The sequence below is a fragment of the Hemitrygon akajei genome, chromosome 23 (assembly GCF_048418815.1).
Source record: "Hemitrygon akajei chromosome 23, sHemAka1.3, whole genome shotgun sequence".
NCBI lineage: Eukaryota > Metazoa > Chordata > Chondrichthyes > Myliobatiformes > Dasyatidae > Hemitrygon > Hemitrygon akajei.
This window is the reverse complement of record NC_133146.1, coordinates 28,667,659-28,691,747: the sequence shown is the minus strand read 5'-3', so window position 1 is coordinate 28,691,747 and position 24,089 is coordinate 28,667,659. Positions and strand designations below refer to the sequence as shown.

General features: G+C 42.8%; 1 protein-coding gene across 3 annotated transcripts in view; it reads left to right on the top strand.

The window, feature by feature from the left end:
* LOC140715296 (protein bicaudal C homolog 1-like) overlaps positions 1-24,089 on the top strand; it is a 320,845-nt gene that overhangs the window by 76,909 nt on the left and 219,847 nt on the right. For all 3 annotated transcript variants that reach the window (XM_073027257.1, XM_073027256.1, XM_073027258.1), the window contains exon 2: positions 19,639-19,685. In XM_073027257.1, the coding sequence (XP_072883358.1) occupies positions 19,639-19,685 (47 nt within the window). The remainder of the gene's footprint in view (positions 1-19,638; positions 19,686-24,089) is intronic.

Here is a 24,089-nt window from a genome sequence, read left to right as displayed (position 1 = left end):
GGTATATGTAGTTCACCACATTCACCCCCCCCTCTTTGTTTTAAAAAGAGTCCCCAGGTGGCGAAGTTTCTTACAAGTATATTTACAGGTTAAGTCTATCAGGTGGTCGAATCTGTCACTGCGATCTACGTAGCTCCGGCTGCGATTGCACAAGTGCCGGAGGTGGTGATTGCACAGGTGCCGGAGGTGGTAATTGCACAGGGGATGGAGGTTGTGCTGGTTCTGGCCTAACTGGAGGTGTCAGGGATCCCTCACGTGTGTGCGAGGCGCCCGGAATATACGCGTACGAGATGCCTGGTACATGAGTGTCGTGAGGAGTCTGTGTGGGGCACGGTGTGTGCGGTGTCACCTCGGGTACAGGGTTCATAGTTACCGTGGAGTGTACGGGGTAGTGGTCTGCTGCTCCTGCGGGCGCCAGGTCGCGGATGGAGACCGTGTCCTCCCGCCCATCAGGCAAGACCACGTAGGCATACTGGGGGTTAGCATGTAAACCAGAGTTCAAAGGCAAGAGCTGCTTCAGGGTCTTGGGGGTCCAAATCCAATCTTTCCGGATGTAAAACGGTTTCCATGTTTTAACTTCCAGTCAATAAAATTAATGCACCATCAATAACTCACTCTGAGACGTAAGAAGCGAGATATCGGCTTTTATTGACTGGAAGAATGAACAACACTACGTCCTGGAGAATGAGGCTGGGCTCAGGCCTCAATCGCCTTTATACAGGGGTCTGTGGGAGGAGCCACAGGAGCAGTCCAGACAGGTATATGTAGTTCACCACACCAGCGTCTGCAGGTTTTCTCTTCTTTGTGAAGGGTAACCAGTTATTAGCCCCTATAGCCTTGGGTCCCACATCACCAGGTTTCAGGAGCAGTTATTACCCTTCATCCGTCAGGCCCCTGAACCAGTGGGGATAACTTCATTCACCTCAGCTCTGAATTAATTCCACAACCTACACACTTTCAAGGGCTTTATAATTCATGTTCTTTGTGGGCCGAAGGGCCTGTATTGTGCTGTAGGTTTTCTATGTTTCTATGTTCCTGTATTATTTATTTACATGCTTATTTTTGCGCAGTTTGTCTTCTTTTGCTCAGTGGTAGTTATTCATTGATTTTATTCATTTCTGTTTTGAAGGCCTGCAAGAAAATGAATCTCAAGCTAGCATACGGTGACAGATGCATACATTGATAATAAATTTACTTTGAACTTAGAAATAGTAATGTGAGAATGATTAAAGAGTCTATTTTCATGATGCTGATTGATAGATAGATATTGGTCAGGCCCCAGGTAAGAATTTCCTGTCTCATTTTGAAATAGTATTATGGTACCTTTCACATCCATTTTATCTGCCTTGGGTTTGCAGCTTTGCACAATGTGGTCCATCATTGTATTTGACCATTGCAAGCATTCTGACCTGCTCTAGAGGCTTCATGAAGATTCGAGCTTCTTGCTGAGTACCAGGGACAGAGGAAACTCCAGTTTCTCCAGTATATTCTGCCCCAACTAAGCAGCTGCTCCAAAGAACTAAAGTTTTGTGGAAATAGTTAAAAAGATGTAAAGAAATAAATTCAGTAGTAAATTATATATTTAAATGAAATACATAACAAATTAGAACACTACCAATACTACGACAGGACTATAAAACTGTATTAGTTCCTAATAGTTATCAATGGAGAAATTTATCCAATGTATGCTGGTGTGTTCTTTTGATTGACTGTAAATGAACAAAATCCGAGCAGATGCCTAGTACAGATAATCAATTGACTGCTTTCATACAATGTTATTGATAACTGCATCTTCCAAATCTTTTTTATTGTAACGTTCAAGATGATTGTCAATACCTTCAAATTCTTCATAGTTCCTAACTACTTGAAGTATTGAAATCATTTCATTTTCACTCCCGGCCATTTCTGGCATCTCCAAACCTGAATGCTTGCAATTGCAGTGAGCAAAACAGTTTTGAATTATCTTACTGCTTATTTCTCCCCAACTGTCAGTGCCAAAAACCATAAACGCACATAACCGATGTCACTTCAAAACTGTTTATTCTAAGGATGTAGTGTATAATGGCCACACAAGTACATGCGACTGGTGCTGGTTCAAAACTGTTTGGCAACCGTCTCCTGTCCCAAATAAGTGTTGTACTGTCTAAAAAAAAAAGAAGGGAATCCTGGCTATTTTCTCGATTAGCTTTTGTTCTTTAAGAATCATCCCAGATAAGCGGCTGGCCTGATTAACCGATGGCCCAATTAAGTAGCGTCCACTATATTCAAATACAAATGCTTTCTGATTAACTGCAGGGAGCCTCAAAAGCCTTAAAAAGAGCATGAAGTCATCAAGGTTGCCGGGAAGGTAGAATGAACATTGGAGTGAAGGACTTTTAAGAGCAGGAAGAAACAAGGGATCACACATTCAGTGAGGAAGTAATGGGGATTGTAAGGAGGGAAAGGCCTAAAGAGAGATTGAGTGTGGGAGGCAGCCATATTAGAGAGAATAGAAGAAGGTGAGAGGAGTCTGCTGAAGATAAAGTCAAAAGCTGATATAAAGTGGAAAGCCGAGCAGAAAAGGATTTTGTTCAAATGGATGTACTTCATGGAAGTGTTTCAGGCTGTCAGTTTGGACCTGCACCCAAAACACTGTTGTGCACTCAGGAATACTAATCTCAAACCACAGGGCTCTTTTTAAGTACTCAGCAGGACAGGCAACATGTTGGAGAGACAGACTGAGTGGTCCTGCTGTGAGGACATTGCCTTGAGAGGTAGTTTTGACGTGTATTTTTTCCTGTACTTTAATGTCTTGAATGGGGCAATCGTGGTTGAATCATGCTGAGAAACATTGGAATTGTTTGTGCAGACGTATGCATCAGCTTGGCTGTGCCTCAGTAAATCTCTTGTCACGGAAACAAACTCGTGGGTTCAAATCTCACTCCTAGAGTGCAGGCAGGAAGATCCATACTAAGCAACATACACAGAATGCTGGAGGAACTCAGCAGGCCAGGCAGCATCTACGGAAAAGAGTAAACAGTTGATGTTTTAGGCCGTGATCCTTCAGAATTTTGTGTTAGTGCTTGGATTTCCTGCATCTGCAGATTTCCTCTTGTTTGTGAAGACCCAGACTAAAACTCATACAGCTACAAAGTATTGCCTCATAGTCAGAAATGTCCTCTCCCCGTTGAAGTCTCATCTGTACGAGTGGGTGCTTGGGGAAGTCCAAGGCCACTCAGAGCAAGGTGTAACAGAATCCTCCTCACTGCGCTGGGAAAGGTGTGATGATAGAGGCCAGGTCGAGCAGGTTAGACACACCTTCAGCGATTTGTGTGACCAAGATGTTTGTCCGCACCACGCCAGGTCCAGCACATTAGGTTCAAAGTTCAAAGTATATTTATTATCAAAGTACATATATGTCGCCATATACTAGCCTGAAATTCATTTTCTTGCAGGCAGTCACAGTAGAACAAAGAAATACAATAGAATCAATGAAATACTACACACAGACAAATATTGACAAACCACCAATGTGTTAATACAAAACAAAATCAAATAATAATAAAAAAAATAAGTAATATCGAGAACATGAGTTCTGAAGATGTTAAAAGTGAGTCCGTAGGTTGTGGAATCAGTTCAGTGTTGAGGTGAGTGAAGTTGGCCATGCTGGTTCAGGAGCCTGATGTAAGGTAATAACTGTTCCTGAACCTGGTGCTGTGGGACCCAAGGCTTCTGTACCTGTTGCCCAGTGGCACCAGTGAATAAATGCATTCTGCAAGTGGAATGTAATGACTTAGTGATTCCATACTGATACAAGTGTTGAAGCATTAATGTGGGCTACCCATGTAGATCCATCTTGGAAGTTTATTACACTGTGATGACTTCGCTGCTCTGTCCATGTGGTCACAACCACACCCTTTACAAACCAACCCTCACCACCTCACTGAGCGTGTTTCCAGTAGAATTTAGTAGCAGGTCAATTGTTGCTCCGTACATGAATAGAACGTAATAGTTAGGATGCAGGCTGGACAGAGTGGAGTTGTCTACAATCGGGGCTCACTGTCTCAGGATACAGAATAAGTCGTTAGGGGCTGAGATCAGCAAGTCCTTCACCCAGTCGGTGTTGAATCTCTGGAATTCTCTGCTACAGAAGTTGTTGAATATTTGTGAAGGAGCAGATGGCTAGATATCTAGGTTTGTGAAGTGTGAATTGGTATCCGGTATGGAAGTGTTTTATCCAGGAAGTCTGCTCTTCGCTCTGATGTGTACTGGGATCTGGGTCTGTGTTGCAACACTAACATAGCACACACAGTGTATGGCTCAGAAGCTCGTGTTTGCGGTGACAATTTCCTTTGCCTGGTCGCTTTTGTTTGCAGTTCCACTGACTCCCAGGTAACATTTCAAAATGAAGGTAAATTTCATTGGCCCCTGGGCTACTTCTAAAAGCTTCACCATTTCTTTCTTTGAGGGAAGGCGAGGATTTACTTGTGTACTTTTTCCAGTTTTGATTGTTTTCGAAGCAGCATTTTGACAATGTGGAAGTCTACTGTATGAAGCCATAAAGTTCTTTAAGGTTTTAAGCTAGGAAAACACATTTTAAACCTAAAGATCCTATTGATTGTTATCACCACAATTCCTCAGTTCCTTTACTCTTCACAGACTACTCTTAAATTGATCTTTGTCTGCCTCAGCAATCTTCACTCTCAACTTCATGGCTACATTGGCAGTGGAATCCCGTTTATTTGCTTTCAATATTTTTCTGTTTATCTGATCACTTGAAATGTTCAAAGTAATTGAGTTCTTCATCAAAACTTGACACATACACAAGGTTACCTAGAAACAAACAAAATGTTGAATTATTCAGTTCTTTCACTCCTCATACTCCACTCAAATTGAATTGCTTTAACAACTGTTAATTTATTACCATAGAACACACAGCACAGTACAGACCTTTGGCCACAATGTTGTGCCAAACTTTTAACTTTACTCTGAGATCAATCTCACACTTCCCTCCTATATAGCGCTCTATTTTTCTATACCTATCTAAAGAGTTTTTTAAACATCTCTAATGTATCTGCCTCTATTACCTTCCTTGGCAGGACGTTCCTCACACCCACCACTCAATTTATTGTATGTACCTGCAGTACTACCCCAGTTATCTTCATCCAACGTTCTTTGTTGATCCAGTCACTTCACATTGTTAATTTGATGTTTTTTACATCACAATTTGCCATGTATTTCCAGGCACAAGTGCAAAAGGTCAAATCCAGTCTTGAAATTTTGGAATTCTACACTGTCAGGTTCATTTTGCAGTGCTCTTCTCTGCTCCTGTCGTCTTGCCCCATTTTGATTCTTAAGCAGGAAAACAATTTCATTGTTAACCAGATAAATAGAGTTCCATTATGATCTAGAGATTTATGTCTTGTGGCTCCATGGAATAATTATTTTCTGACTGACCGTTGTGATACAACATCAAATCAAATCAAGTTTAATTTTCATTCAAATCATAGATAGATACAGCTAAATGAGACAGCATTCCTCTGGGGCCAAGGTGTAAAACATTCAAAATAGCAAGCAAATATTCAAAAAATAGCAAGTAACATAATTTAAAATAGCGAGCAAAGAAGCATATTAATTCGGGGGAAAAGAAAAACGATATATAGTCCAAGACCCTGAGTAACAATGTCTGGCAATCGATGGTACAGTCGCCCGGCAGTACACAGACACACACAATCCAGCTTGTCATTCTGCCACTAAAACAGAGGAGGGCAGCACTAATGGGAGAGCCCAGGTCCCAGCTAAGCTTCAATACCACACTGTAAACGCTTCCGTGTCTGTTACCTGGTCTGCAGCAGCAGGCAAGCCCAAGGCTCGAGGCCTAGTTCTTGCTACCACAGAGCAAGAACTTGATAGCAAGTTCTTGCTATCATCTATCTATGATCTATCATAGCTCGAATATTGACTGTCCCTCCACCAGACAATGCAACAGGCCAGCGGCAACTTTCATGATCGCTGTCCAACAGAATCTTGCGATCGCAAGTGAGATGTCCGAGACAATCTTCCACAGTTATACTGCACCAAGTTTGATGTCTCAGAGTAGCGGGTAGCAACACGGTCTGCAGCTGGGTCAGCTCCTCTGTACACAAACCAGCTCCTCCGATATCCCGACTGGTCACTTCAACACCCTGGTCAGCTCTCTCTTGAACATCATGGCAGGCTCCACTGCCGACACCAGTCCAGCTACTCCGATCAACGAGCAGCTCACTGATGGAGGAGCCCTGCGGTACTCAGTGCTCTTGGGCTAGAATAGTCTGTGGGATCATAAAGAAACAAATTTTACAAAGAGAAGATCACCTTTGGTTGGCCCCCAAGAACACTGGAGTCTAATTACTAGTAGCCCCATTTTGGTAAATGCTGTTGATTTTGTGATGGCAATGTTCTGAATACCAAGTACAGCTTCTCTTTTCTGAGGTGGTCACTTCCTCAAAGGTATATGTTGTGAATGTTACTTTGTGCTGAGATTTTCTAGTAGAAACTTTCCACAGAATGGAATTGAGTGCTGTAAATATCAACAAGCTCTTCGAATGGCTTGATGTTGTGGAGGTTGTTGGTGAGGTGGCAGAAGGTGACCGCGGATGTAACTTGGTGGTGGAGTTATCTCCAGGCTGGGTGACTTCTGGTGGGACTGCTGCAGCTCCTTTCAAGTACAACCACAGTGGATTCTGCAGATGCTGGAAATTCAGAGTAACACATTCAAAATGCTGGAGGAACTCAGCAGGTCAGGCAGCATCTATGGAGGGGAATAAACATTTGATGTTTTGGGCCAATCAAGACTGGAAAGGAAGGGGGAGGAGGAGTAATGTAACGTTCTTTTGAATCTTACATTGAACTAAGGCCCCCTTTGCTGTTGGCCAGATCTAAAAATCCAGTGGCTCTGAGGTATCTTATGTTGTGTTTGGTAAATGCAAGACCGACTTTTAGAATTACCAGTACATTTAGCGTAAAGTCTCTGTCATAGTTCCATTGATACCGCAGAGAGTGGTATCAGTGAGACTCTGACAGAGACTCTGCACAATCTTCTGTTTTGTGTACTTAATTTTTGTTTCTCTGATTTATTCTTCTGTAATTAGAATATACATGAGCTGGTAGTATTGAGCTGAAGCTACCTGGCTCTGAGTCGCATATTCCAGTGCAACACGCACACAATGCTGGAGGCTGGGCAACATCTACGGGAAAGAGTACAGTCAATGTTTCAGGCCGAGACCCTTCATCTGGACTGGAATGGAAGGGGAGAAGTCAGAGAAAGGTGGGGGAAGGGGAGGAAGCATCTGCAGTTGTCTTGTATTTTCCAGTGTTTTATAGTACTCTGAAGTTTGTGTTGGGTGGTTGAAATAATTTTGGGTTTATACTCCTCAGTCAGTGTTCTGTGACATTGTTATTCTGGGTATTTTCCTAGACCTGGTTAATTTACAGTCTGGGATCCCCTGACAAAGTGTCCAAAATAGTACAGGTTTCCTCCGCTATTCGAAGATGGAGCGTTCCTATGAAATGGTTCGTAAGCCAGAATGTCGTAAAGTGAAGAAGCAATTACCATCTTATTTATATGGGAAAAATTAGTATTCTCAGACCCAAAAAGTAACCTACCAAATCAAGCCAAATAACGCATAAAACCTAAAGTAACTGTAACATATAGTAAAACTAGGAATGATATGATAAATACACAGCCTATATAAAGTAGGAATACTTTTCTGCAATTATTGCAGCACTGTCCACCGCAGCGAAAATCTCACACAATTACTTCACGTTCAGTTCCTGGACGAGTTCACTTTTGGGCCGTTTGCTACTGTGTTCGGCTTCAATTGTTATCCTTTCCTCTTCATCAGCTCTTCATCTGTCAGTGCTTGGTCATGGGATGCCAAAACCTCTTCAACATCATCTTTTTCAACTTCCACAAACCCTTAGCCAAACTCACTATATCCTTACTTTGTTCACCACGATCGAAACGCTTAATTATGTCTAGTTTTACGTTAAGTGTAACACCCTTACGCGCTCTTTTAAGCTTTTCCGATACCTTAGAACTCATCTTGCTAACGGATGCACAAAATAAATTCACATAAAGCACAGATGCTCACAGGCACGTGTTTAAGCAATGCCGGCTAGAATGCAGTTCCGGGGGAGGAGCTTGGCTGCTCGGGGCGTGCGCTGCCTTTTTTCGTAACAGTGAAAACACCTTCTGTTAGCGAAAACAGGTAACTAATGTAGGTCTTTCATAACAGCGAGGTGTCATAAAGAGAACGTTCGAAAAACAGGGGACACCTGTATAGCAAAGTACTTGTAAAATGCAACAGTATGATGTCTTCTTGTGGAATGAGTGCAGGCTTTAAAGACGGGTTCAAGAACTGTCTGTGTTCATTGATCTCGCAGCAAGTGGAAATCATTATCTCCAAATGGGATGCTGAAGTTCCGTTTAAACACAGGGTGTAGTCATTGGCGAACTCATTGGGAATCTGGCAAAATCCTAGGGAACTTTTTGAGAGCTGATTTGATAAATTTCACTCTGAGTGCATGAGTGTGTATTTGTTTTCTTTAGGGACGTAGAAGTGTTAGGAATTAGGTTCCTGGACTGATTTAATCTCATTAATGATATTGGCATTGGTTGTGTGTGTGTGTCACCTTGTGTTTGTGTGTGTGTGTGTGTGGGAGAGAGAGAGAGACTGTGTGTGTGGGGCACTTTGGTTTTGAGCCATGTTTTTAGATTCAAGTCTGACCGCAGTGTCTGGAGCATACAGTACGTCAAGTTAATTATAAAACACATAAGTACATGAATGCACAAATGAAAAAATACTAATTTTCAGCAATACTACAGTCACATAACATCAGAAACACAACATTTATAAAAAGCAATTAAACATAAATAATACAAGGAATCCGGACTGAGAGGACTGAGGATGTGGGTGGGTGGGAGGGAGGAACTGAGGCTTGTTCTGCTCTTGTTGTTTAGTTCATGTGTTTTCTGTTGTTCTGCCGAGCATTGTGGGTGTGCCATGTTGACGCTGGCCGAAATGTATGGCAACACTTGCAGGCTGCCCCAGCACGCCCTCTGGTGTGTTGGTTGTTAACAGAAATGATGAATTTTGGGGCATATTTCAACGTACATAAATAAACTTGAGCTTTGAACAGAACTGTGGGCGGCATGGTTGCGTAATCACGTCGCATGTGATGAAGACCATGGAGCGGCTGATAATACAGAATCTGAGGCCACAAACCAGGCACGCCCAGGATCCTCTTCAGTTTGCGTATAAGGAGAAGGTGGGAGTGGAGGATGCTATCACGTATTTGCTGCACAAATCACTCTCTCACCTAGATGGGGTCAGTTGTGCTGTGAGGATTACATTCCTTGACTTCTCTAGTGCCTTTAACACCATCCAGCCCAAGATCTTAAGGCACAAACTAACGGAGATGGGAGTAGACTCTCACATGGTGGATTGGATAATGGACTACTTGACAGATAGACCTCAGTATGTGCGGTTGGGAGACTGTAGGTCTGACACGGTGGTCAGCAGCACAGGGGCGCCGCAGGGAACCGTACTCTCTCCGGTCCTGTTCACCCTGTACACATCAGACTTCCAATATAACTCGGAGTCCTGCCATGTGCAGAAGTTCGCTGATGACACGGCCATAGTGGGGTGTGTCAGGAATGGACAGGAGGAGGAGTATAGGAAACTGATACAGGACTTTGTGATATGGTGCAACTCAAACTACCTGCGTCTCAATATCACCAAGACCAAGGAGATGGTGGTGGACTTTAGGAGATCTAGGCCTCATATGGAGCCAGTGATCATTAATGGAGAATGTGTGGAGCAGGTTAAGACCTACAAGTATCTGGGAGTACAGTTAGACGAGAAGCTAGACTGGACTGCCAACACAGATGCCTTGTGCAGGAAGGCACAGAGTCGACTGTACTTCTTTAGAAGGTTGGCGTCATTCAATGTCTGTAGTGAGATGCTGAAGATGTTCTATAGGTCAGTTGTGGAGAGCGCCCTCTTCTTTGTGGTGGCGTGTTGGGGAGGAAGCATTAAGAAGAGGGACGCCTCACATCTTAATAAGCTGGTAAGGAAGGCGGGCTCTGTCGTGGGCAAAGTACTGGAGAGTTTAACATCGGTAGCTGAGCGAAGGGCGCTGAGTAGGCTACGGTCAATTATGGAAAACTCTGAACATCCTCTACATAGCACCATCCAGAGACAGAGAAGTAGTTTCAGTGACAGGTTACTATCGATGCAATCCTCCTTAGACAGGATGAAGAGGTCAATACTCCCCAATGCCATTAGGCTTTACAATTCAACCGCCAGGATTTAAGAACTTTTTAAAAGCTATTATTAATGCTCTTTGAGATAGTGATTTAGATGCATATCATATTTTTTTACTGAGTTAAGTATTGTATGTAATTAGTTTTGCTACAACAAGTGTATGGGACATTGGAAAAAAAGTTGAATTTCCCCATGGGGATGAATAAAGTATCTATCTATCTATCTATCTATCTATCTATCTAATGCTTTACAGCACCTGCTGTTTGTGTTCAGTGCCACTGCTGTCTGTAAGGAGTTTGTGCGTTGTCCCTGTGACTGTGGGGGCTTTCTCTTGGCGCTCTGGCTTCTACCCACGTTCCAAGCACCTACCGGTTGATTGGTCACATGTTAGACCAGTAGGGCCCATTACCATGCTCAACAAAATGAAAATGATGCCCATTGCAGTGTAAGCTAGTCAAAGTGATTAGAGTGTTGCTATACTGAGGCAGTGATTCGGGTTACGAAGTTTGGTTCAAGAACTGAATAGCTGAAAGGAAGTAGCTCTTCTTGAATCTGCTGGTGTGGGACTTCAGGCTCCTGTACCTCCTGCCTGTTGGTAGCTGTGAGAAGATGGTGGGGACCTTTGATAGATGCTGCCATCTTGCAGCAGTGCTTCCGGCAGATAGTGGGAGGGACGTGCCTGTAATATGATCGAGGTCGAGTATTTCATGTTTCTCAGATGAGATGTTATAAAAAAATTAGCGTAAGGATTAAAGTTTATCTTGTCACATGTACGTTGAAGCGTGCAGTGAACTTTGTTGTTGGCATCAAATCAAATCAGTGAGACTGTGCAGGCGGCAGCCCGCAAGAGATGCCATTCTTCAGTCCCCACAAGTCACTAACCCTAAGCGTGATCTTTGGAATGTGGGAGGAAACCGGAGCACTCGGAAGAAACACATGCGGCCGTAGGGAGAACATACAAACTCTGTACAGACAGTGGCAGAAATCGAACCATGATCTTACAGCTGGCGTTGTAAAAGCATTGCGCTAACCACTATGCTATAAAAAACTCATTTATGTTTGTTTTATATTTGTGGATGTTGTGTTTCTGTTTTGTTCCTGTGATGCTGCTGCAAGCAAGTTTTTCATTGTGCTCAACACTTGCTGGAAATTCTGTGGTCAGATTTGAATCTAAAATCATAGTTCAAGCAAATCTGTACTTGCTGGTGGATACGATAGATCATGGGAGGGAGAAGTCACCCTTACCTGGGCTAATACCTCCGGTTCAGTTCTGCACTCTGGTGCTGAATGTGTAGAGTTTGCATGTTCATACCATGACTGCATGCGATTCTTCTGGGTGTTCGGAACTTCCTATGTTTCAAAGACTAGGTGGTTGGCAAGTGACTTGGCTACTATAAGCTGCCCCAGGAGTGGTAGAAGAGTTGCTGGGGAGAAGGATTTATTTACTTAAGCCCATCACCCTCACTGGGGCATAGTCCAGTGACAGCAATTCACCACAGCCAGCTGTCCCCAGGTGTAGCCCATCTTCTTGGTGTATCCTTCCTCTCCTAGGGACGAGGTCTTTGGAGCTTCTGTAGCTCTAGGTTGTTAATGGGATGGGTTGCTAGGCGCTTGCCCAACCCTCCTCCGTTCACAACCGGACTTGGGACCGTCCGTGGCGAAGTTCAGTGGGGAGAGGGAGAGTGGAGTTTATTGGCATATGAGGGAGAATCAGATCCAAGCACTCCTTTTATGTTAGAAACTCAATGGATGTAATTACTTCCTTCTTGGTCAAAAAGTATGAAAAAAGAATTCATGAATAAATGTGCATCAGTCATAATGGCATTGGCATTAGTCATTGAGTGAGAGAGAAAGTATTGCTGATTCACAGTTGTAAGGTTTTAGAATGCATTATTGTAACTCAGTTTTAAAATTTTAGTTCTTCAAGTCCCTTCCATTACCTCCTCTTCCACTTAATCCTGTAACCCTCTCCCAGCTATAAACTTCCCAGATCACTGTGGTCATCCATTCTGAATCGGTTGCTTGACTGCTGTTTTAATTACTCAACTTTGAGTCAGGTCAGAGCTCTCTGCTCTGGAGTTACTTCCCTATGCCTGCTCATCCTTTAAGACACTCATTAAAACTCTACTTTTGACCAAGTTTTAGGTCATCTGGTCCTGTATTTCCTCCTCTAGCAGGGTGTCAGAGTTTGAAGGTGCTTCTGTGAAGCAGCCTGGGTGGAGTAATATTCGGTGATTGGTTTGGATTCGCAGTGGAAGAGCAGAGTTTCAGCATGCAACATATACGTAAATGTTCATTACGTGTGTGGTGGTTTCCACTCTGAACTCCCAGGGTTTATCGTTACAACCTTGCCAACCCTCTTATTCTGTTGTCTGGTGCACAGAGTATAACGTGAGTCCTTCCAAGGTGATAGCAAGACTGTCAGGAGGCCCTCAGCTTATTAATCACCTAAGCTTGGAATGTTCAAAGACAGAAGTAAGTTGTGACATTAAAAGGTAGATCAGGCATATTTTCTTTCAGAATGGTTGAATCAAACATGCATATCAGTGTCTGGTTACACCAAGCTTCACAAGATTCTCTTTAACTAAAGATAGTTCTAGAAATATTTCTCTACTCTGACCTCTTTGCTAAGCAGATGACCAGTTATCTCCTTTTCTGTCCTAGTAATTAATTCACTTGGCCCCAGCCTTTTATTTTTGTGAGTTGGTCAGCCATCAGGCAGAGAGTTCAGGTCAAATCCAGTGGTTCTAATAGAAAACAGGACATTACTATACAGGCTCTTCAGCTCACGATGTTGTGCCAGTCTCTTCAGCTACTCTACAAACCCTTCCCTCCTACATAGTTGTTCAATTTTCTGTGATCCCTGTGCCTCTCTAAGAGATTATTAAATTAATTGACTTCTTTGAGGATGTGACAAAGCACATTGATGAAGGCAGAGCTGTGGAGTTGGTGTATATGGATTTTAATAAGGCATTTGATTATTTTTCCTTATTGTAGGCTCACTTGGAAAGTGGGATCTAGGGAAGCTTTGTTGTTTTTTTTAACTAACCAGAGACTCTTTCCCAGGGCAGATAGAGATAATATGAGGGTGATTGGAGGAAAGTATAGGGAGGATGTCAGAGGTTTCCTTTACACACAGAGTGGTGGATGCGTAGAACACCCTGCCAGGCGTGGTGCTAGAGGTAAGCGGAGTAAGGCTTTTGCAAACGATTCACATGTTAAAGGTCTAAGAATGTTATAATGCAAAATGTTTCTGAGCATCACCAAGGGAGGCTGACGAAGGCTGATTACTATTACGAGTGGTAGGCTTTTGATTCTCACTATTTCTCTGACTTTCTTACAGAAGTTAACTGGTTCATTTCAACTTTGTTTGCAAGGGACAACGTTGAGTTCGCTGTTTGACTTCATGCCTTCATTTCATTCTGAGGACTGCCAGAGGATTCTTCAGCTCCTCAGAAAGGCTGAGTTTCCTTTCATCTACTTTAGAATGGGATGGAGAATATTCATGTTGTGATAGACAAGATATTGCAGTTGTGTGGGAGGGCTGTAGCATAGAGTGTCTTTTCCTGTTTGTGTGTTCCATTTCAAAACCAGTGGAAACATTCAGCATTGCTGATATTGTCAAGCCATCTGGTCTGATGTTTACCTTGGGGAACATGTTGCATATTAAACAAAATGTTGAATTGAGCTCAGATGAATAGATATTTGATCCAAGTGTAGAATTCCATTCTAGCAGATCACTTCCTATTCATTCCCATATCATAACATTCCTCAGCTAAGCACAGTCTGCTGTCCAGTTATTTATGTATGGTTCAAATTTCTCAGATTTGTGTTCTTAACGTTATTACTACTTACATAAGGTTCTGTATGCACTTCACCTCATATTTGCTGTTGCTGTTAAATTTTTCACAGTTCTCCTATGGTCCAAGCTTACACAGCTCTTCCAGTAGCCTGGATCCTTGCTGATTGTGTTACCTGATGCAGTATGTGTTAACTGGTGCTGTGGAGCATAAAGGCCAGGACTGAACTGATCGAATCTCCGACAAGTTACTGATGAAACAGGTTAAGAAATTGTCAGAGTTGCAGGAAACAGATAGGCAGGCTCTTTACCCTCCCCCTCCTCTTCTCCTTCTCCCCCTCTTCTCCTTCTCCACCTCTTCTCCTTCTCCCCCACCCCCCCTCCCCCCTCCCTCACCCCTCTCCCTCACCCCTCTCCCTCACCCCTCTCCCTCACCCCTCTCCCTCACCCCTCTCCCTCACCCCTCTCCCTCACCCCCCCTCCCTCTCCCCTCCCTTTATTAACAATTCATACAGCACACTTAACTTGACAAGATATTGCAAGAAAGCCTTGGCAATATTATCAGGCCAAGATAAGGGATCACAGGGACAGGTCAATAACAGTGTAACAAGAGAGTTTCTGAAGGAGGGGAAGGAAATGTCCTGGGCCTGAAGTCTGTCTCTCCTTCCACGGATGCTGCTTGACCTGCTGAGTGTTTCCACTATTTTCGCGCTCTGTTTCAGGTTCTCTGCAGCTGCCTTTTTAGGTACTTTTTCAGGTACTCCATCATAACTGATTTTTGGACTACAAAGGGATATTAACAGATTGCACTTGTGGGCAGACTGTGTAAATCAATTTTATTGTATACAGTTGTGAGGTCTGAATAGTTTTCCTAAACAGCAAAAACTTCAAGTAGCTACTGGGTGTATAAAGCTGCATCATAAAATTGTCCTAGCCCAGAAAAGGAAACAATCAAGGACTGAGGCACATTGATTTAGTATAGTTTTTCATAAATTCCATTGTATTTCTCTACTTTCTTATAAATACCCACAAGAAAATGAATCTCAAGGTAATATATTGTGACATATAAGTATTTTGATAATAAATTAAATTTGACTATGAACTAATAGTGTTCTTTGTATCTGGAGGACTGAAGTATGAAGTGTATAATGCCGAGCTATCGAAAGTCCAGAGGACACCTGGATTTCTGTGCACCATCCTTGTTCTGCAGCCCAGGAAAGATGTATTAATCTCAGTGGGAATGCAGTGAGGAATTACCAGAATGCTATTGTCTTCCCAGGATTAAATATAGTTCAATTTCCCAGATTTAAAAGATATATTTCATTTGAGTTTTCTTAGTGTAAATCCCAAACCATTTGCCACTGTCTGATGCTTTAACCTGGTACGGAAATAACATTGTGCAGATCAATTTGGGATTCACTAATTAATGTCCTTATCGTGAATCCAATGCACAGTCCAGAGAATTCAGTAGCACTGGTAGGTAGGTTCTGGCACTGCTCATGGACACGAGGAGCCCAAACATTTAAAACGTAGAACAGTACAGTGCAGAGGAGATCCTCCAGCTCCTTACAATGCCAGGCCAAGCTAATCCTATTTGCCTGCAGATAGTCTATAACAGTCTAATTCCTCCCAGTACATGTGTCTGTCTAAAAGCCTCTTAAACATTGCTTTTACATCAGCTCCCTGGCAGCAGGTTCAGGATACCTACCACACTCTGTATCAGAGAACAAAACATTGGCATACACATCTCCTTTAAGCTTCCCCTCTCCACTCAACTTAATCTCATTTCCTCTAGGATTTGACAGATCTAGCCTGGGACAAAGGCTGTCTCCTGTATCTAGACCTCTCATAATTTTATAAACTTCTATCATTTTCCCCCTCACACTCCAGAATTTGTCCAACCTCTCCTCACAGCTACTTCAGGGGCAGGCTTGTAAAGCTCTTCAGCACCTTTTCCAAAGCCTCCATTATCTTTCTTCTGGAATAGCGACCAGAACTACACACAGCAGTCCAAGTGTGGCCTGGCCAAACTTTTATACAGCTGCAACATGACTTCCCAACTTGCTCTGATCAATGAAGGCAAGCATGCTGAACACCACCTTTAACACCCTATCTGCTTGTGTTGTCACTTTCAGTGAGTTGTGGACCTGCACCCCAAGGTCACTCTGTATATCAGTGCTGTTAAAGGTCCTGTCATTTACCATATACTTACCTCTTGCATCTCAACTTACAACACCTCACACTGCCTGGGTTAAACTCCATCTGCCATTTCTCTGCCTGTGTAGAGAATTGATCTGTTGGCTGCTGTATTCTTTACTATCCACAACTCTTCCTCCACATCTGCAAACTTACTACTCAATCTACCTACGTCTCTTTGTTCATATCATTAAAGTATATCACAGAGAACATCGGTCTCTGCAGACCAACACCAGTCACATACTCCTACAACACTAACCTCTGCCTGCTATGCCCAGTTAGCTTGGGCATGATGAAGAGTCTTGGCCCAAAACGTCAACTGTTTATTCCTCTCCATAGATGATGCCTGACCTGTTGAGTTCCTCCAGCATTTTGTGTGTGTTACTCTGGACTTCTGCATCCATGGAATCTCTTGTTCCTAATTTTTCACTGAACTTGCCAATGCATCGTGGATCCCATGTGACTTAAGCTTCTGGGTCAGCCAACCCTGAGAGACTTTGTTGAATGCACCAGAGTACAAGAAATGTAACATGACAGTGTGATCACATTGACAAATTCTCAACTTGTTTCAAGTTTATTATGTATTTATGTAGCTATTTTGTCTTGGTTAAATCAGACAGCAAGAGGCTTTTAGTAATTTTCCCTATTTCCCCTTCCCTCTTTTTTTCATTCCCCACTCCGGCTCCTTTCTTATCTCTTCTCGTCTCTTCACTTGCCTCTCCTCCTCTTTTTCCCACTCCCCCTGTGTTATCAGATTCTTTCTTCTCCGGCTCCTTTAACCTTTTCTACCTATTACCTCCCAGCTTCACTTCATCACCCTTCCCCAACCCACCTGACTTTACCTATCACCTTCTAGCTTGTCCTCCTTGCCCTCCTCCCCCCACACCTCCTTATTCTGGCTTCTTCTCCCATCCCTTCCAGTTATGATGAGTTTGGATGGAAAAACTTGGTAAGATATTTTATTACACCCTCTCAGAAATCCCATGATGATAGTAACCTCCCTGTTTGCTGGAGAAGTTGTGGAAATCAAAATGCAAACCATTATCATATTTTCTGGGACTGCCCCGTTATCAAAGACTTTTGGAGTGGGATACACAATGCCCTACAAGACATCATTAAATGTGAAATACCCTTAGAAAGTAAGACCATATATTTTGGGTATATACCTCAAGAATGGTTGAAATGAGATAAATATTTAATAAATATACTGTTGGTGGCTGGTAAAAAGACTCTTACTAGGAAATGGTTATCACAGGAGAGCCCAACCTTAAATGCATGGATGGAAATTACAATGGACATTTACAAAATGGAGAAAATAACAGCATCTGTTAATCATAAGTTGGAACAATTTGATTCATACTGGGGAAAATGGTTTAACTACATAATGCCTCATAGGCCTGATTTTATCCTCACAAATCAATGAATCTGTTGTAAAAAAAAATCACTCCAGCCTACATGTACATAGTTTTTACCTTTCGCTTGTTCTTTCTTTCCTCTCTTTTCTATAATTGTATAACTCAGATAAATATTATGTGGAGATCTGTGGCAAATATGACTACATGATATATATACAATATCTGAAATACATCTTATGGAAATGTTTGTTTGATGATGATCTTCAATAAAAAAAATTACAAAAAAAAGAAAGGGCTTGTCCTAAAACATTGGTTATTTATTCATTGCCATAGATGTTGCCTGACCTGCTGAGTTCCTCCAGCATTTTGTATGTGTTAAGAGTTTTTTGGGATCTTCTGGTGGGCCAGTGAGTACATGGCTTTGGGTCTGGGTCAGGAATTATATGGGCTGTGTAAGGTGAATACTCGGATTTAGCAGGATGCAGGTAGGGTTGGTGAATTGGGGGTACACTGGATGTTGGCTTGCAGAGCAGGGTGTATCCAGGTTGGGGTGAGGATTGTTAGACGGTAGAACATTAGAGCACTCTGCAGGCCCTTCAGCCCATGATGTTCTGCCGACCTTTTAACTTAACCCTTCCCTCCTACATAGCCCTCTATTTTTCTATCATCCATGTGCCTATCTAAGAATTTCTTAAATGCCTGTAATGTTTCTGCCTCTACCGCCATCCCTGGCCCGCAGTTCCGAGCACCCTCTAGGTTTGTCCATCATCGATGAAGACCTCGACACCATTAGTACTTACGAGGTCGAGTTGCTAGCTCGACGCTCAACCCTGCACGGATGGAAAGCATGCACGGGGGCAGGCTGGATTCAAACTTGGGCCCTCTCACCCCGAAGTCCAGTGCTGATGCCTCTACATCACCAGCCGGCTGTTGTGGGGATGATGATGATGGTGTCGAGACTAGCGCTTGATTTGGATTTAAGTGGGGGAGAGTTGCATGGTGGCAGCCTCACTCTCTCTTCCCATTTCCCATCTGGATCCAGTGGCAAGACAAGAGTCGAGATGTCTGGAGATGGGACTAGGTGTGGTGGATGACCAGGACATCATCTGTGTCTTGTCTTGCTCTACACGTTCCACAACGCTCGCAGAGGCTGCCTTCTTGACGTTGGACCTTCCATTGGTCTCGTCCGCTCAATCTGCTGGAGTCTGTCTTCACATGCTGGGGAATAGACAACTCCCTATCTCACCGAGGGTTTGAGACCCGTCAGCTACCCTCACCTGGTTTAGCCGGCTTGTCGAAGCTGTTGCCTGGGGTATGGCCGCTGTCGCATGCAAACAGCTACAGGGAGCCACAGGTGAGGGCTGAGTGCCAGGTGGGGACCAAAGGTGGACAAAGTGCCCTGAAGAGGATGCGACATGTTCCCCCACCAGAGGTGCTACCCCTCCCTGACACACCAAACACCCACAACTCTGTGAGGGAGAGAAAGAAACCTCTGACATCCTCCTGTAGTTTCCTTCAAACACATTGGAATTATGTCCCTCATATTTGTCACTTCTGCCTTAGGGAAAAAATCTCTGGCTGTCCATTCAACCTATGCCTCTTATCATCCTGTACACCTGTATCAAGTCGCCTCTCATCCTGCTTTGCTCCAGAGGGAAAAACCCCAGCTCACTCAAGCTTATCCTCAGACATTCTTGTGTACCAATTGGGAAAGTGGGCTGGAAATGCATGGGGAGGATGGAATTACCTGGCTGGTAGACTAATACATAATGTGCAAATTGGACTGTGAATCTACAGGGGGAGCAGTAATCTTTGAGCATTCTGGTTTTCATAGAAATTACCATTTCATTGCAGTACACTTGGAACAGGACACCTGTTCAATTTATAGAATGAAACTGTGCACAAAAATTAAAATCGGGTTAAATATCTGCAGCATTCCTGACTATATCTTTGATTGGAATTTATGATAACATATGTTTGACCCTGAGCATTTATTTTACAGCTGCCGCGGAAGGAAAAGGAAAAAGTGGGGAAGACTTCTTCCAGAAGGTACGGTACTGTGGTTCAATCCTTCAACAGTCAATGTTTAGTAGTGGGAATAGAGCTGACTATGAGTAGTTTATCTGTGAATATGGATGGGTGGCTGAGCTATATGCTCAGTACTGTTTAGAATTTAATGAGATCTAAAGTGATACTAGCTACTAGATCTGACCCTAGCATCACTTTATGTAAATACATTCAGTCAATCAGTCTATGTACAGTGTGTGTCTGTGTGCACGCACACACACTCTTCTACATTGTATTTTATAAGGTTATTTTTATATTTATTGTTTCTTTTTTTTTGTGTTCTTTTTATGCTGCATCAGATCCCAAGTAACAATTATTTCGTTCTCCTACACTAGTGTACTGAAGAATGACGATAAAAAATCTTGAATCTATATATGCTGCTAAAGGACAGTGTAAAAGTTTTTCTTTCCATGCATATTTTGAACGTTCTGTATCATTATATCAGTCATGAAGTCGTCAGTGATTAGCTTAATCTTCTCTATTGGGATAGCCAAATGAATAGACTATTTACCCGTCTCCAATATTCCAATTGCAGGAAGTAATGTTGACTCATTTTTACACACGTTGACTTCTATCAGCAGTCCTGGGCACTTCCAGTGCTTTCTCAAGGTCTACGTCCAGTCATTTCTCAGTTTGTTAATTATGAAGTGTATTGTCACAGAATGATATTTGGATTTAATTTCCAATGCATTGCTCAGAGAGCTGTGGTAGGTGGGAAATGGAGTCCTTCTGCTTCTCGTATAAATTTGGCTGCCTGTGAAATTCAGTCACAGATGGTTTAAAGATGTAGAGATGTATATGTACTGTAGCTGAAATTTATTTCTGGAATTTATTACTTTTTAAAAAATGTGTAAGTATGCACACAAATGAATAAGTGTGCAAATCATTGTGGGAGGGAAGATTTCTCAGAGCAGTAATTGTATTCATAGAACATAGTTCATAGACATCTGCAGCATGTTACAGGTCCTTTGGCCCACAATACTTCATCGACCATGTAACCTACTCTAGAACTGCCTAGAATTGCCCACACAGAACTTCAGTCATGGAACGCGCTGACGACTTGCTGACCTGGGGGTGGGGTGGGAGAGGGTCGATCAGCCCTTGTCCTTGCTGGTCTCCCGGCCTGACATTTGAATGTGGAGTGGAGGCTTCCGACTCTAGCCTGTCCTCTAATTCTCCCTCATTCTTGTCCCTAAACCCTAACTCCCCTCTCTGTCCCCAAACCTATCATTATGAAACTTTTAAAAAAACTAAGTCTTAGCCACAATCTTGATTGAGACCATAGCTCGGCACCATTTTGACTGGAAAAACCTGATTTTAAAATTACAGTGATTATATTTGATAACACCAGGGATTGAATGTTGCTACTTGGAATATACATTTAATTTCAGTGGAAGCGGTGAATCAGTTGGATTTCTGTTTTTAAAAAAACCCAATTGGTTCATTCATGTACCTTGGAGAAGGAAGCTTGCTGTCCTCACCCAGTCTAGACCATATCCATTATTAAAGTTAACTGTTCCCAGGAGAGGCCAACAAAGCATTCATCTTGGGAAGAAATAAAAAGTGAAACTGGCAACAACAATGCAAATAAAGCATAAAATTTTAAGCATTAGATTTGGTACTTGTTTTTTTATCCCCCACACTTTTGAATATCATCAGTGGCTCAGTGTTTGTACTACTTGACTCCTAAAGAAGTCGTTTCGAGACTGCTCCAGAGACCTGAGGTTATAACCTAAGCTGAAACCCCTGTTCAATATTGATGGAGCACATGTTTCATTGTTTATGATGATGTTTATAAGTTGAGGCATTCAGCTGAAGCCTGTTTGTTTTTCTGAAGTGGGCATGACTGGTCGTAAGCAGTGTTTAAAAGGATTAAAAAATCCCGAGTCCAAATATCCTGCTATTGTGTAACTGTGCTTATGCTGCGCCAAATGCAATTCTCCCCTTGGTGCTTGTTAAATAAAATCATGTAGCCAGCTAAAGAGAATCTCTTTAGCAGGGTTCTTTTTTAAAAGACAATATTCTGGATTTTGCCAACAAAATCCCAAATTCACTGGATGGCTCATGACTAGCTTTGAGAATGCTTGGCAGAAATTTATCTCAGTTAAGAAAGAAGGACATCAGGAGGGAAAAGAACCATGGTTAACCAAGGAGGTCAAGATTAGGTCAAAGGGCAGTGCGTACAAAATGGCAAGGGCTAGTGGTAGACTATAACACTGGGAATTTTACAAGAAACCAGTAGCGAGAGACTGAAGACTTAGTAAGACGAGGGGAAATCGATCATGAGAGATAACTAGCAAGTCATATCAAAACAAACAGCAAGGGTTCAGTGGATATATAAACATGGAAGAGGTTAGCTTAGGGAGCAAGACTAGGAAATCAATAGCAAGATATAAGGAACTGGCATAAGTTAAATTAGAACTCTTGTGTTAAAGAACTTGGAGCTAAATTCTCTGGCGTTTAGAAGAATGAGGGGTGATCTTTTTGAAACCTAATGTGCACAACACGTTAGATGTCATTATGCTTCCACTGGTGGGAAAATCTAGAGCAAGGGGATATAGCTATAAGATGATGTGGTCATTTCAGACAGCGGTATATAGGAGCTTTTTCTGTCAGAGGCAGTGAATCTCTGGAAGTCCCTTCTCTGGAGGGCTATGGAGGCTGAATCATAGGGTATAGGGAGGGTGTAGATAAACCCTCAAAAGATCAGGGAATTGAGGGCTGCAGGAAACTGGCACATGGGAAGAAATGAGGTCTGGGGCAGGTCAGACATGACTATATAGAGTGGGGGGGCAGCTTTAAGGGGTCAAATGGCCCACTTCTGCTCCTTTTTCCTGTGTTCCTGAATACTTCCCTTGCCATGTCTGTGGAGGTCAAGATTGGTTATATTTGAAGCAGAGATTGATAAGTTCTTGATTCGTAAGGGCATCAAAGGTTCTGTGGAGAAGGCAGTAGAATGGGGTTGAGAGGGATAATAAATCACCAATGGAATGGAGGAACAGACTCGATGGGCCTAAAGGCCTAATTCTGCTCCTCTGTATTATCACAACACAAGAAAGTCTGCAGATGCTGGAAATCCAAAGCAGCACACAAACACAATGCTGGAGGAACTCAACAGGTCAGGGAGCATCTATGGAAAAGAGTAAACAGTCGATGTTAAGGACCAAGACCCTTCCTCAGGACTGAGAAGGAAGGGGGAGGGGGAAGGGGAAGAGGCTAGCTGGAAGGTGAAGCCATGTGGGTGGGGAAGGTCAAGAGCTGGAGAAGAAAGAATTTGATGGAAGAGGAGAGTGGACAATGGCTGCACAATGCAGAGTAAAGTGTAACAGCTACAGAGGAAGTGCAGTGCAGGAAAATGTTGAGTGCAAGATCATAACGAGGTTGATTGTGAAGTCAGAAGTACAAAGATGATCCCTTCTTGCACTTAGTCCTCATCTTAAACCCATTCTATCTAGTTTTAGACATCTCAGTTCTGGGATAAAGTTTCTCATTATCCACCCTAAATATGCTGTCTCATAATTTTGTATACCTCTGTTGGTCCCCCTTGGCCACCTCAGCTCCGGGGAAAACAAACCCAGCCTATCTAGTCCCTCATATCAACCATCTGATAATTGGCTTTACCAAATACAGCTGAGTTGGCTGATTGCACTGAAGTCATCTCGTCACCTTCTCAACTGTAAGTATTGTATTTCAGCAATTTTCAATCTTGTGGATGAATTTAACCTATGCCCAGCTCTTGTGTCTTAAAAGTTATTTCCAACTTCCATGAGACTTTCTCATTTCAGTCCTACATCTCCTCTTCAACCCTTCCTAGTGGAGTTAGGATGTTATGACTGGAATTTTCACCATTAATCTAACAGGGACTCCGACACATGCTCAGCAGTAGAGAGCAGTGCTGTCGGTGTGACTGTGGGCCACGTTGGGGATAGAACCCTCCGTGTCAATGTGGTTATATATAAGCATTGAATTTCAATAATGGTATTAATATCACCTCACTATCTGTAATGTCTAAACAAGGAATGAGGAGATGGCTTTATAATCTTTACTGTAGTCATCTGTGTATGATAGGGTGTTACCTGAAGGTTACATATGGACAAACTAATGACCTTCTAGAGGCCAAAGATGATGACCTGTCCTGAAGTTAGAGGGGTGTGTGTGTGTGTAAAAGGAACAGGGCTTGTTTTCCTGTTGTTGTTTTGTTGCCTATATTCTGTTCTGTGTTGTCCTGCTGAGTATTGTGGGCATGTTATGTTGGCACCAGAATGCCTACCAACACTTGGCTGCCCCCAACACAGCCTTGGATATGTTGATTGCTGATGCACTGCATGTTTTGATGTACACGTGATAAATGATCTTGAATCGTGAATCCTGCTCTGGATGTACTTG